The sequence below is a fragment of the Marmota marmota genome, unplaced genomic scaffold, assembly GCF_001458135.2.
Source record: "Marmota marmota marmota unplaced genomic scaffold, marMar, whole genome shotgun sequence".
NCBI classification, from domain to species: Eukaryota; Metazoa; Chordata; class Mammalia; order Rodentia; family Sciuridae; genus Marmota; species Marmota marmota.
This window is the reverse complement of record NW_025999842.1, coordinates 64,588,505-64,603,302: the sequence shown is the minus strand read 5'-3', so window position 1 is coordinate 64,603,302 and position 14,798 is coordinate 64,588,505. Positions and strand designations below refer to the sequence as shown.

The following is a 14,798-nucleotide window of genomic DNA, read 5'->3' as shown; positions in this document are numbered from 1 at the left end:
GGTTCTTGGAGGCTTAAGTAGGAGAATTGCAAGTTCGAGGCCGGCCAGGACAATTTAGCGACATCTTCTCTCAAAATAACAATTTTTATATGAGCAGGGGATGTGGCTCAGTGGTAGAGCGCCCCTGAATTCAAACCTCAGTACCTCAAAAGAAAAAGAAAAAGAGGTTCCTCTTGCAGCCTCAAGGGGGCAGCAGAGCTGGGCATCCTGCCTGGCAGCCTCAACTTTTCCTACAGGAGAAGTTGCTTTTGCTTTTAGAATTTTACCTTAAAGTTTTAGGTCCAAAGGCACAGAATCTACTAAGAACTATCGTTGATGGCAGGTTAGCTAACAACTGCCTTCAATCACGTTGATTTCAGACGGGACTCTATTAAGAGTCTGAAACTTTTTGATATTCTAATAATAAAAGGGATGAGTCCGAAGGTGGGGAAGACCATGATTAAACCCGGGCCCTAGAAGTCCCAAGTGGAGGTAGGAAAAGAATGAGGTGAGGTACACGGAACATCAGAATGATAAGCAACGCAGGAATTTGGAGCACTCAGGCAAGCGGCTACAAATTTGATGCAATCCTCATCAAAATGTCGAAATGTCTGGGGGACCAGTCAGTGGGAGGCTGCTGAGGGTGAAAGCCAGATTTTTTGACGCTCGGACTTTGGTTGCCCTGGCTGGAGGCCCCAACTTTTTCCTTTGCTTTGGGTTCCCCTTCACCAGGTAACAGCCCGGGAGGCGCGGCGAGTGCGGCGGGGAAGGCTGAAGCCGGAGGCAGCAGGAGTCGCTGGGGACGTGCCCTGGCCCGGCCCAGGCAGGGAGTGCGGGGGACCCAGGCGGGACCTGCACCACCACCTGATCCCAGACCTACAGGACCAGTTACACCCTGGGGTAACTGATGGAAAATATGACTGTGGTCGGTCCGCTGTGAGTCAGCCGGCCGGAACCAGCCAGAAGGAGGAAGGGCATTGCCGGGGCGGGGACTCGGGCTTTAAAGGCTCGCGCGCTGGCCATTCTCGCAGTGCTCCCAGCTCCGGACCCACGGCAGGTGCCCTCCGCGCGGCGCTCTTTCTCGGCGTCCTGGCTCAGCTACCGCCTGATTTTCTTTGGGAGTCCCCGGTCGGTGAGTGGCGGGATCGAACTTACCGGGACGCCTCCGACCCCTTCTCAGTTCCCATATTTCCCCTGCGGGTTCTGTCCCACCGGTCCGTGTCCCCGCAGCAGGTTCTGCACCCTGCGCCTAGGGAGGGAGCCGCGGGACCGAGGATCCCAGGGAGCGGAAAAGAGACGGAAAAGTACGGGTAGGAGGATGGGAGGGAGCGAGATGACTTGATGAGGGTCCCCAGGGCCACCTCAGTCCTCAGGAGGTGGGGCCAGAGCCTCTCTCTCCGGGGCCCAGGACCAAAAAAGAGCCACTGTGAAAGGGTGTGCGTTTTCCCACTGCGGGTGGCATTCACTTCTGGACTCCAGGGGCTGTGTTGTGTGTTTCCAGGGAGGAATTGCCCTGAACTCCTCCTGGCCCCTTTGCCCAGCACAGAAGTCTCTATCACAAGTCGTCCTGAGTCATAGTGGCAGGTCCAGTCCCTTCTAAGTTCATGTGATAATGTACTTTTTAGAATTTTCTTTTAAAGGTAAAGAAAGGGGGGGTGTCTCATGAAACACCAAAGGGAAATCAGTAGGTAGACGAAAAAGACCAGGGGGAGGAAGGAGAGGCGAGAAAGGAAATACTGGGGAATTATATTGGCCAAATCCTATTGCTATATTGTGTGTGTGTAACAACAAATGCCACCATTAGGGACAACTGTAATGCACCAATGAAATTAAAATTTGAAGTATCATCAAAAAAAGGATTTTCTTACATTTGAAATATACCTATTTCAATCAGTAGGAAAATCGTTAACTGAAGTATATAACTCCTAATATTAGAGAGTTATTCAGTTGTTATAAAGAAAGTACATCTGAAATGCATCTCTATTTTTGATAAACAGACCAAAGTTCAAAAGAAAAAAAAAGAATTTGCTTTTAAAATATTTTTTCTTCTTTTTTAATTGATGCATTATAATTATACACAATAGGACCCAGATGTAACTCAGGAGTAGGGCTGCATGCACCAGACCCTGGATTCAAAGAACATGGTAGAAGATGAGTAGGCAGAATTAATATTGTCAAAATTGCCATTTATCAAAAATGATCTATACTATTATGAAGACAAACAACAATAAGTGCTGGCCAGGATGTGGGGGAAAAGGTACACTCATACAATCCTGGTGGGACTGCAAAGTGATGCAGCCAATATGGAAAGCAGTATGGAGATTTCTTGGAAAAGTGGGAATGGAACCACCATTTGACCCAACTATCCCTCTCCTCTCCTCGGGACTATACCCACAGGACTTAAAATCAGCATACTGCAGGGACACAGCCACATCAATGCTTATAGCAGCACAATTCACAATAGCTAAACTGTGGAACCAACCTAGATGCCCCTCAATAGATGAATGGATAAAAAAAAATGTGGCATATTTATACAATGGAATATTACTCAGCAATAAGAGAGAATAAAATCATGGCATTTGCAGGTAAATGGATGATGTTAGAGAAGATAATGCTAAGTGTAGTTAGCCAATACCAAAAAAAAAAAATGCTGAATGTTTTCTTTGATATAAGGAGGCTGATTCATAGTGGGATAGGGAGAGGGAGCATGGGAGGAATAGAGGAACTCTAGATAGGGCAGCGTAATTGGAGGGGAAGGGAGGGGGCATGGGGTTGTTAATGTTGGTGGAATGTGATGATCATTATTATCCAAAGTACAGGTAGGAAGACATGAATTGGTGTGAATATACTTTGTTTACAACCAGAGGTATGAAAACTTGTACTCTCTATATGTAATAAGAATTATAATGCATTCCACTGTCAAATATATATATATAAGTGATCCATAAATTTGATGCAATCCCCATCAAAATTCCAGTAATATTCTTAACAAAACTAAAATTCATCTGGAAGTATAAAAGAACCAGAATAACCAAAGCAATCCTGAGCAAGAAGAGCAATGCTGGAGACATGTGACAGTCCTTGATCTCAAGTTATACTACAGAGCTATAGAAGGGGAGGGGGATACCAGTGTGGTACTGGAGGGGAAAAAAAGATATGCAGAACAGTGGAATAGAATAGAAAGCATAGAGACAAATCCACATAGATACAGTCATCTGATCCTTGACAAAGTGCCAGAAATATATGTTGGAGAAGAGATAGCCTTCTTAACAAATGGTGCAGGGAAAACTGCATATCCATATGTAGAAGAATGAAAAGAAATCCCTGTCTTTCACCCTGCACAAAAGGTAAATCACCATGGCTCAAAGACTTAGGAGTTAGACCAGAAATCTTGCAACTGCTTGAAGAAAACATAGGGTGAGCATTCCAGCGTATATATGCAGGCACCAACTTCCTTAACAAGACCCCCAAAGCTCAAAAACTAAAAACCAAAACCAAGAATGAATAAAAATATTTGCCAGCTGTTCCTCTGACAAGGAATTAATATGCAGAGTATAATAAAGAACTCAAAAAACTTCTCTCTCTCTCTCTCTCTCTCTCTCTCTCTCTCTCTCTCTCTCACACACACACACACACACACACACACACACAAAACAAGTAATGCAATCAACAAATGGGCAAAAGAACTAAACAGACATTTCTCAAAAGAAGAAACACAAATGGTCAACACATATATGAAAAATATTCAACATCCTCAGCAATCAGGGAAATGCAAATCAAAACTACTTTGAGATTTCATCTCACCCCAGTTAGAATGATAATCATCAAGACTCCACCAATAATTGTGGATGAGGAAGTGGGGGGAAAGGTACATTCACACATTGTTGGTGGGGCTGCAAATTGATATAACCACTTTGGAAAGCAATAGGGAGATTCCTCAAAAGACTAGGAATGGAACTGCCATATGACCCACCTATAATTCTCCTTGGTATTTATCCAAAAGAACTAAAATCAGGATACTATAATGATATTGCATGCTAAAGTTTATAGCAGTACAATTCACAATAGTTGAGTTATGGAACCAGCCTAGGTGCTTATTGACATTGAATGGATAAAGAAAATGTGCTAAATATATTTACACAGTGGAATTTAATTCACTTCTAAAGAAGAATGAAATTACATCATTTGCTGGTAAATGGATGGGACTGGAGAACATTATGCTAAGTGAAATAAGTCAGACCCAGAAAGTCAAAGGTTGAATGTTTCCTCTCTCATAGCTAGAGAGGGAAAAGAGAAATAGAATTCAAAAATAAAAGGGGGATTAGGGCAGGGGAGCCATAGGATGAGCACGTAGATGCCCCCACTACTCGGTTGGGAAAACACATACTCATACTCGCATGATGCCCAGCAAACCTCAGCAGTCAGTCTGCTTCGGTTCCCTGGCAAGGGACTGACCCGGAAAGCGGGATGGGGCTGTTGGGAAAAGCTGGAGCTGAGGGCAAGATTGCTGCGGCTATAAATCCATCACTTCCCAAGTGAGTTGTTGGTGAGCAGGTAAAAAGGAGAATTTGCCTAAGTGATTCCAGGGAGCGGGCCGTGCCTAGCCCTCCAGCCCATGCCCGGCCGGGATCCATCTCCAGGAGCGCCGAGCCGCGGTGTCCCTACTTGCCAAAACGGGGGACTGGCAGGACCTTCACTACTGCACCAGCAACAGGACGGCAGGGTTGCCCCAGCTGGGCACTGTAGGTCAATATCCCTACATGAGTGCCCCGCTGCTGTCCCACACCCCCAATGCCGACTTCCAGCCCCTTACTCCCCCCCACCCCGCCCTATCAGCCCATCTACAACCAGTTGCAAGATCCTTGCTCCCATGTCAATGATCCGTTCAGCCTGAATCCCCTGCACGCCCAGCCGCAGCGGCGGGAGGCAGAGCCAGGCTCTGGGCTCCTGCACACACACACACTGGGGTCTGCCCCACCAGCTGTCAGGCCTGGATGGATCCTCGCAGGGACTACCAGCGGCAAGAGGACCTCCTGCACAGCCCCCAGGGCTTGGCTCCGGACTCGGAGACCTTCCGATCCACTCCTTACCTCACGCCATTGAGGTCATCCTGCTGTAGAAGGTATTAACATCCAGATCAAACTGTAATTAAGAAAGGATCCGCCATCCCTATTAACAATAGGGATGTTAGATAGGTAGTTAGTGTAGTTAGGTAAATCGGGTTAAATACCCAGTAAGATAAATAAAATGGAGGCTGTTATTGAGAATGGAGTCCAGGAAAACAGAGCAGCACTTGGGGAAATTGAAATGTTAATGTCCCCAAGGCCAGAGCCCATCCTAAGGAACTGTTAATGAAGCAGCTCCCAGCAAACAGGGAAGTGCTAATCAAGAGCTGCCCTAGGCCCTTCCTGCCCAAATTACTTCTTCAGCCCACCTATCTCCCACCTTTGGGGCCTTCTCACCTGCATTTTGACACTGAAAGATAAAGGGAAACAAAGGACAGGAGTGTGGGAAAGCTGAAAGAAGACCTTAGCTTTAAAAAAAGGAAGACTTCCCCTTCCACGGATCCTTTTGGGTCCCCTTGTTCCTCCAGGAGAAGTCCTTTCTGCTGTCCTTTAATAAAGCATCTACTTTCCACTCTAAACTTGCCTGGGCCTGCTTCTCCGGTGTTATACTTCAGCATTCTGGGAAGCAAGGACTCGTCAACGGTAACCCAAGTGCAACAGCAACACCGTCTCCGCCATCCCTATTAACAAGGACAACCTCTTCGGTGGCGTTGTGAACCCAATGAAGTTTTCGGTTCAGTTCCAGGTGGACTCTCACTCCTCAGCTCCACCTCGAAGTTCAAGGTCACAGTGGGGAAGTGCAGCGACGCCTCTCACCACCCGAATGTCTAAACCCATCGCTGCTTGTCGAAGTCTAAAACTGGAGGAAGATCTTTAAGAGAAAAACTGGACAAAATAGGATTAAATCTCACATCACTAGTGGAGAGAGAAGCCGTCCACCTAGCCAGGGACTTTGGGTACATGTGTGAAACCGAATTTTCTGCTAAGCAGTAGCTGAATTTCTCAACCGACAACATTCCGATTTCCAAAGAGCAAGTGACAAGAAAAAACATGCTCCTGGTAAAATATGCAAAGAGTTCACCACCACCTGCTGGCTCAGGACCTATCTTCCCCTGGGAACTGGCGGCCCAACCCCGTCCTGGAGCCCGGCATCCAGAGCTGCTAGACTCACTCCAACCTCATCTCCCTTGGCTTTGGCAGCCCGGCGGTGTGGCCGCGGTCACCACCCTGCACCAGAACTGCAGAACTAGCTCACCGAGGCCCTCAAGGCCATGGACAAAATGTACCTCAGCAAGAACCCCAACAGCCACCCGGACAACAGCGCCAAAAGCAGTGACAAAGAGGAGAAGCGCAGAAAGTGACAGCTCTGGATCGGCGACACTTAAGGCGGCTGCTGCTGCTGCAGCTGCCGCCGCCCTCCGGTGCCCTGGGTCCTCGGGATTGCTCTCTCGACTGCCAGTAGGGCAGCCTCCGTGGACTTAGCCCAGTGCCTCCACTTCCCCATCGGTACCAACGCCCCCTCCCCGCATGTGGAGCCTAAGAGAACAGAACAGGCCATGAAACCAGCAGAGGAAAGTTCTGTCGAATTTTTTTTTGGTCCATATATTATTTTAATAAGCACTAGACATTGAATAATAATTTATTCATATGAGCTGTTCACATGACTACTGCATGCTAGACATTTGCATATAGATACCTCATTTGTTTTACATTTCTACAAGTTTTCCCTTATCTTATGCATTTCATAGCAGGATGACCTTAGATTCAAAAATGTTCAGACTATAAACAGACACTGGAAAAACCAAGATTTGGATTCAGATCCATCTTCCAGATTAGGTGCACCTTTTTTCTACTGTACTTCAAGTTTTATTGGAGGGAGGAGGAGAGGGTGAGAGGGAAGAGGAGGAAGAGAAGCATACTTGTCCACTTTTATCCTAACCAAAGAACAAACTGCAGTCATAGTTTTCTTCTATGTAAATTCCAGAGGGAATATGACTTTAAAAGGCAGGCGAATCCTTGAGTGTGGTAGAATTCTGGACCAGAACTATGTCTTCAACTCCAATACAGTGCCATAAAAGAAAACTGATGTCACACCTGTATAGTCACACCTCACTTTTTTTTGAGTCAAACAGAATAAACAATCTAATTTAGTAACACCTCTTCAAATAATATTTACCATTAAAAATGATAATAGTGTCCATCTTAAATATGAAGGTTTCATAATATGGAAGGTATTTTTGAAATATGCAGTGAAGGAGGCAGCTTTCTTTAAAGTACCAAGTGAAGAGAATTCTATGTATAGGCCAAGCCCCCTGGGAGAAGCATGGCCACTCTCAGTCCTCAATGTCTGCCACTCATATCTTTATTTAGCATTGTCCTTTTTCAAATGTAAATCCCTAACTTTCTGGAAGGGTTATATATATATATATATATATTTTTTTTTTTTAAAAAAAGAATGAAAACATAAGCCCTGAAGACTTTCAAATGTGGTATCTCCATTGGAAAAAACCCCTCATTTTCTTAAGGTGATATTTTGAAATAAAGTATACCATACACACAAACACATACATAAGTGCACACACAATTTGTGGAGTTTGCCCAAATCCTCTACACAAGCCATTTGTCTTAAGGTTATTTTGCATTTCTCATGAACCAGAAAAAGCAGTAGACTTCCCACTCATATTCTCTAATTTATTAGATGCAGCTTCAAGAGATCCTGAGTAGGAACAGCAAGCAGGAACAAAGGAGTTACCAACACACACACACACACACACACACACACAGGTTTTGAAGAGAAATGGACATTTAAATTTGTCTTTCAATACCAAAAATTTCCAAAATAGCTTTTTTAATTCTTAATAAAAACAGTTAAATGTCAAAAATTGAGCACATGTCTTTGGATTTTCATTCAAATTCATGTTAAATACACTGATTGGAAAGGATTAATCTGCTTTGGATCCTATCTCTTCATTCCCTGTCAAGTTCATTAAGATCAAATTTACTGCAAATTTTCAGTTTGTCATGACAAACTGAAAAGACTCTCAAAAAATGTGGGCACAACCTCAGTCTGTCTTTGGCACGTGATTTCAGAGTTGTCTGTGGCTATGATTCACACATTTGAAGTTCCTTTACTTAAGATAATCGCATTGTATAAGTTCCCAAATCTCACAGTGAGTTAAGAACTGCATTTATTTGAAGAAGTTTCCTTTGGGATCTGTCCAAATCCACCTTAGCAACTGTTGGAAATGAATGCTTTGCCAGAACTATTAACTAATTTATTGATTTTTGTCTGTTGTCATTATTTTTGCTTCTTCTTGATTATAAGGTCAATTTTTACAACACACACATACCCATACACAAACACACACACTTATACACAAAGAAGAGAAGGAAGGAAATAAATCTTATTTGATAATAAAATCAGTACTGTGTCAAAAAATATTAAGTACCAAAGGATATAACTGAGGATATTAGGAAGTGGTAATTCCAATTGGTCTTTACTAATCAGATTATGTCAAGAACATTTCCTTTGCTATTCAAAGTGCTATTCTTAGAAGATACATATATAACTGAATATTATTCAAAGGAAAATGATAAAAGTGAGAAAAAGACTGGAAATTATGTCATTTATGGAAAAAAAGAGAGAAATCCTTAAGTTATTTAATCTACAGGTACGAAGAAAATACAGTAACATCACAAAAGTTGTCAAATATTTCAAACATTTGAAGATGTCAGATCTAAGACCATCAGATAAAACTTGCAGTTATGAAGATTTCAAAAGAAGCAATAATCTACACAGCCCAAATTAACTGGCTTTTAGAGACGGTTCACTTAATTTCCTGAACCATTTTCTGGCTTTTTTTTTTCTAATAGTAAATAAAGGCTATTCAAGAAGGGACTACTACAAGTAGGGGTTTTGCAATGGGGACATATTGAATTCAAATCCTTCCTCATCCTTGAAGGTAGCAAATCCTTTGAAACTATTAATAATAAAGGTGCAGATGACATTCCTTAATTTCCTGACTATGTGGATTATTTAGCACTGAGATCCTATATTTTCTTTTTTTTAAATTTTTATTATTAGTTGTTCAAAACATTACATAGCTCTTGACATATCATATTTCATACATTTGATTCAAGTGGGTTATGAACTCCCATTTTTACCCCGTATACAGATTGCAGAATCACATCAGTTACACATCCACGTTTTTACATACTGCCATACTAGTGTCTGACATATTCTGTTGCCTTTCCTATCCTCTACTATCCCCCCTCCCCTCCCATCTTCTCTCTCTACCCCATCTACTGTAATTCATTTCTCTCCCTTGTTTTTTTTCCCTTTCCCCTCACTTCCTCTTATATGTAATTTTGTATAACAATGAGGGTCTCCTTCCATTTCCATGCAATTTCCCTTCTCTCTCCCTTTCCCTCCCACCTCTCATCCCTGTAGAGCAGGGAGGAGGAGCATGAGAAGAAGCTCTTCCTTTGTTTAAAAAATATAACTGTTCTACCAGTTAAGGTTAACACCATAGCAGCACAATTCACAATAGCTAGACTGTGAAACCAACCTAGATGCCCTTCAATAGATGAATGGATAAAAAAAAGTGTCATTTATACACAATGGAGTATTACTCTGCACTAAAAAATGACAAAATCATGGCATTTGCAGGGAAATGGATGGCATTAGAGCAGATTATGCTAAGTGAAGCTAGCCAATCCCTAAAAAACAAATGCCAAATGTCTTCTTTGATATAAGGAGGGCAACTAAGAACACAGCAGGGAGGAAGTGCATGAGAAGAAGCTTAACATTAAACAGGGATGAGAGGTGGGAGGGAAAGGGAGAGAGAAGGGAGTTTTGTTTTTTTTAAACAAAAGTAAATCAGCAACAACTAAAAAAAATTTTAAAAAACTTCTTTTTCTAAAAAAAGAACATAAAAATTTTTAAAAAATTATATGAGCTTCATGGGACTGAATCACCACCTTCCCTTACACTCTTCAGTTCAGATTGTAGCCATACTTAAGAAAAAAAAAAAAAAGCAAAGAGGATAATGACATTTTTATCAGTATTGTGAGTAATCTTGAACACAAATACAGGAAGTTCCATGTCATGTCTTCAGTTGTAGAAGTTTTCCCTCTTCAAGGTAAAGCGATCAACTTGAACTTTCTCCAGCAACACGATTGATTCACAGTTATATAAGGGAATATGTATTCATGTCTCAGTGATTCATGTAAATATGGTGAGTCTGTTTTTTCGCCCTTTATTATTATTATTATTTATCTGGTGATCTCGTTTACCTCTTGTTTAGTGGGTTTTGAATCTTCCCTATTAGTTCCTCATGTGGTTCATGGTACTTATTTAGAAATTCAAGGTTTGGGGTATTCATGAGTTTAGCCCTGTTGTAGCATGTTAAAGATGACAATGAAACAGCTGAACAAATTTTCAAAAGTAAAATAAAATTTTATACATAATTAGTATTACATTTAGCTTTTCATTGAATTGAAAGAAAAAAGTGAAATTGGATCCTGGAAAAAAAATTTTAAACTTGAGTGGTTTGATAACCCTTCTATGTCTTGTGGGGAGGAAAAAAAAAGTTTATTTTGTTCCATTGTCCTCCCTAAAAAGCATCATTTGAGCAATAAATGAATATTGTCTTTACACCAAGGGTTAGGGATTTTTCCTCTTTCTCTCACTCTTTTTGTTCAAAGAACTCCAAACATTTGGGACCATCCGGTATTCTGTATTTTTACTGGCCATATTGGAAGCAGTTCTAGTTGTATTGAGTTGTGCTGGCAGTACTTTCCGTACCTGCCAATGTATCATAGTCCTTTGTTGCCCAGATAAATAAATATTTGATACACTTCAAAAAAATAAAGGGGGGAATATCATGTAAACAGAGAGAAAGAAAAAAAATGGAGTAAAGGAAGGGATGGGGAGGGAGGAAGGAAGGGAGGGGATAGGGAAGTACTGGGTAACAAAATCTAATACCAGATGTGTTATGTGCATGTATGAATATGGTGCACATCCCATTATTATGTATAATTATAATGAACCCCTGCAAACATTTTACATGAGGATGTGCAGGGGCAGGAGAGGGGGAAACATACAAGATTGGTAGGAGTGTATGTTAGAATGGCTGCTTTTGACTTACAAGAACAGAGTTGAGTGGTTGTAACAAAGACTGCAAAGCCTAAATATATAATAGTAAGCCCTTTACAGAAAATTCCAGGGCCCAGGCTGGAAATAACATAGGAGAGGATAGAGTTGACCCACTAGTGTATCCTTCAAGGTTTTAGGTTGGCACAAATCTCCCTGTGTTCTCAAGGATGAGATATCACTTTAAAAGTAGTGTATGGGGAATGGGGGAGACAGTGTCAGAAGACTGTACTTGGCCTTCCCTTCTAAGTTAGCTCTGATTCCAGCAAGTGACTCACTGTGCCCATAATCATTTCTATTATAAATTCAGGGAATTTGAAATGACCCCTATTAGCAGGACCTGGGACAGGTCCCTTCATTCCTGGCCCCACATGGACCTTGTCAGTACCAGGGGGCTGTGGTGATGCTTCAGATGCCTGGATATGACTGTCTCCCAGATAAATGAATGCATGTTTTCTCTTTCTCTATGCACAGAGATCCAAGTGAATGGGTGCATGCCCCGGGGGCAGGCTGAAAGGGGACACCGAATTGACTCTGGGGTTGAAGGGTCCCTCCTGATAGGAGCCTGGCCTCTCCTCCTAGGAATGAGTTCAGGCTCTGAGACATGGCTGAGGTCTGGAAACTGAGCAAACAACCAGACTTTGGTGGGTGTCAACTTTCAGTCTCCTGATCATCCGTCCTTGGGTTTTGCTTTCCTTCTTGAAATCAGGCAGAGTCTGGGTTGCCTGCCCAGGAGCTTTTCCATGAGGTTCCCTGTGATCTCTCAGCCCCAGGCTTAGCTCCCCTAAGAGCCAACTGCTTCCTGGCTTCCTCCTTTTTCACTGTCTGCACCATTGCACACACTTTCCTTCCAACTGTTCATCGCCTCCATTTGGGGTCTATCGTATCAGCATTTTTCTTCCCCTTTACTACTGGGACCCCAGTTCTGAAATCCTAACTTCCACCACAGACCCCAGTCTTTAGCAATCATCATCAGTGACCTTCTAGACAATGCTGATGCCCTTGTGAGCAGACTTTTTGTTTTACATTATATACTGATACATATAAACACAACAATTATACATATTAAGTTGTCCCATGTGAAGTTTCGATACATGTGTACCTTGTATAATGTTTAAAGCAGGTTAAACTTAAATATCTCTACAAATTTCAAACTTCTTACTTTTAATTTTTATTAGGGCATTAGAGATATACATGGTAGCTGGATTCATCCCAACACAGTCCCACATGCATGGAATCTGCCCTGCTCCATTTCAGTCCTTGTTCTCCTCCCAACTCCCCACCCACTCCCCTTCCATTGTACCTCCCTCACTCACCTATTTACCCATCCTTGATTGATGCTTTCCACACACACATTAAGGTCAAGTTCCCTGCGGTTACATTTATACATGCACATGACATGATTTTGTTAACTTCATTCTGCACTTTCCTCCCTTTCCTGCCCGCCTCCCTCCCTATCTCCTTCCACTCCACTGATCTACCTGTATCTTTATGATATCCAATCCTCCTCCCACCTTCTTTTTCTTTTTTCTCTTTAGCTTCCACATATAAGGGAAAATATTCGACCCTTGACTCTCTGAGTCCGGCTTACTTCACTTAGCAGGATGTTCTCCATTTACCTGCAAATGCCATAATTCCATTATTCTTTATGGCTGAGTAATACTTTATTGTATATAGATTCCATATTTTTGTATTCATTCATCTCTTGGTGGGCATCTGGGCTGACTGCATAATTTGACTATTGTGAATTGTGCTACTATAAACATTAAAATTGTTATATCACTGTAGTATGCTCTTTTAAATAAATATCAAGGAGTGTGATAGCTGAGTTGTATGGAGGTTCCATTTCTAGTTTTTTGAGGAATCTCTGTACTGGTTTTTGGAGTGGTTGTACTAATCTTCAGTCCCACCCACAAAAAAATGTATGAATGTACCTTCATATCCTCATTAGCATTTATTTTTATTATTTTTGTTCTTGTTTTGTTTTGTGGTGCTGGGGATTGAACCCATGGCCTTGTGCATGTGAGGCAAGCACTCTACCAACTGAACTACATCCCCAGCTCTGTGTTCTTGATAATTGTCCTTCTGAATGGGCTGAGATGAAATCTTGGTGTAGTTTTGCATTTCTCTGATGTATTTCTCTGATGCTAGAAATGTTGAACTTTTTTTTCCATATATTTGTTGGCCATTTGTGTTTCTTTTTGTGAGAAATGTCTTGTTAGTTCTTTTGCCCATTTATTGATTGGGTTATTTGGGCTTTGGGTTATAAGATTTTTTAGTTCTTTATATATTCTGGATGTTAATCTTCTGTCAGAGGAACAGTGGCAAAGATTTTCTCCCATTGTGCAGATTTTCTCTATATACTCCTGTTTCCCTTCCTGTGCAGAAGTTTTTTTGACAGCATCCCACTTACTTATTCTTGGTTTTATTTTCTGAGCTTTGGGAGACTTGGTAAGGAGGTCAGTGCCTGCACCTATAAGCTGGAGTATTCACCCTATTTTTCTTGTAGCAATTGCAAGTTTTCTGATCTAATTCCTAAGTCTTTGATCCTTTTTGATTTGGCTTTTGTGAAGGGTGAGAGACAGGGATCTCATTTCATTCTTCTACATATACATATCCAGTTTTCCCTGCACCATTTGTTTAAAAGGCTGTCTTTTCTCCAACATCTTTTTTGCAAATTTGTTGACTTCAGATGGTGAACAATACACTTTTGACTGAGCAGTCAATCATTCAAGAAATCAAGAAGGAAATTTAAAAAATTTCAGAGCCAAATGAAAAGAAAAACACTCAGAATATTTGCAACAGTGAAAGCAGATGCACAAGGGAAATTTATAGTCATAGTGCCTACATTAGAAAAAAGATAGATCTGCCAGATATGGTGGCACATGCCTGTAATCCCAGCGGTTCAGGAGGCTGAGGCAGGAGGATCTCGAGTTCAAAGCCAGACTCAGCAAAAGCGAGGTGCTAAGCAATTCGGTGAGATCCTGTCTCTAAATAAAATACACAATAGGGCTGGGGTTGTGGCTCAGTGGTTGAGTACCCCTGAGTTCAATCCCTGGTACAAAAAAAAAAAAAAAGAAAAGGAAAGATCTAAAAAAAATAATCTAATAATGCATCTCAAGGTTTTAGAAAAACAAATTAGCCCCCAAATCAGAAGGATAAAAGTAATAAAAATCAAAGCTGAAATAAATGAAATAAAGACTAAAGAACAATACAGAGGATCAATGAAATAAATTTCAATGAAATAAAGAATGGGTTTTTTTTAAATTTTTTATTGTTGGTTGTTCAAAACATTACATAGTTCTTGATATATCATATTTCACACTTTGATTCAAGTGGGTTATGAGCTCCCATTTTTACCCCATATACAGATTGCAGAATCACATCAGTTACACATCCATTGATTTACATATTGCCATACTAGTGTCTGTTGTGTTCTGCTGCCTTTCCTATCCTCTACTATCCCCCCTCCCCTCCCCTCCCCTCCCCTCTTCTCTCTCTGCCCCCTCTACTGACATTCATTTGTCCCCCTTGTATTATTTTTCCCTTTCCCCTCACTTCCTCTTGTATGTACTTTTGTATAACTCTGAGGGCTGTCT

At 41.7% G+C, this 14,798-nt stretch overlaps 1 protein-coding gene and 1 pseudogene across 1 annotated transcript in view; both read left to right on the top strand.

Annotated features, from left to right (window-relative positions):
• Window positions 1–586: 586 nt before the first annotated feature.
• The window catches only part of LOC107152440 (retinoic acid early transcript 1E-like), a 228,261-nt gene continuing 214,049 nt past the window's right edge, over window positions 587–14,798 (top strand). The window contains exons 1-2 of the mRNA XM_048800558.1: window positions 587–622; window positions 712–1,111. Coding sequence (XP_048656515.1) covers window positions 587–622; window positions 712–1,111 — 436 coding nt within the window. The remainder of the gene's footprint in view (window positions 623–711; window positions 1,112–14,798) is intronic.
• LOC107152451 lies at window positions 3,794–6,897 on the top strand (annotated as a pseudogene).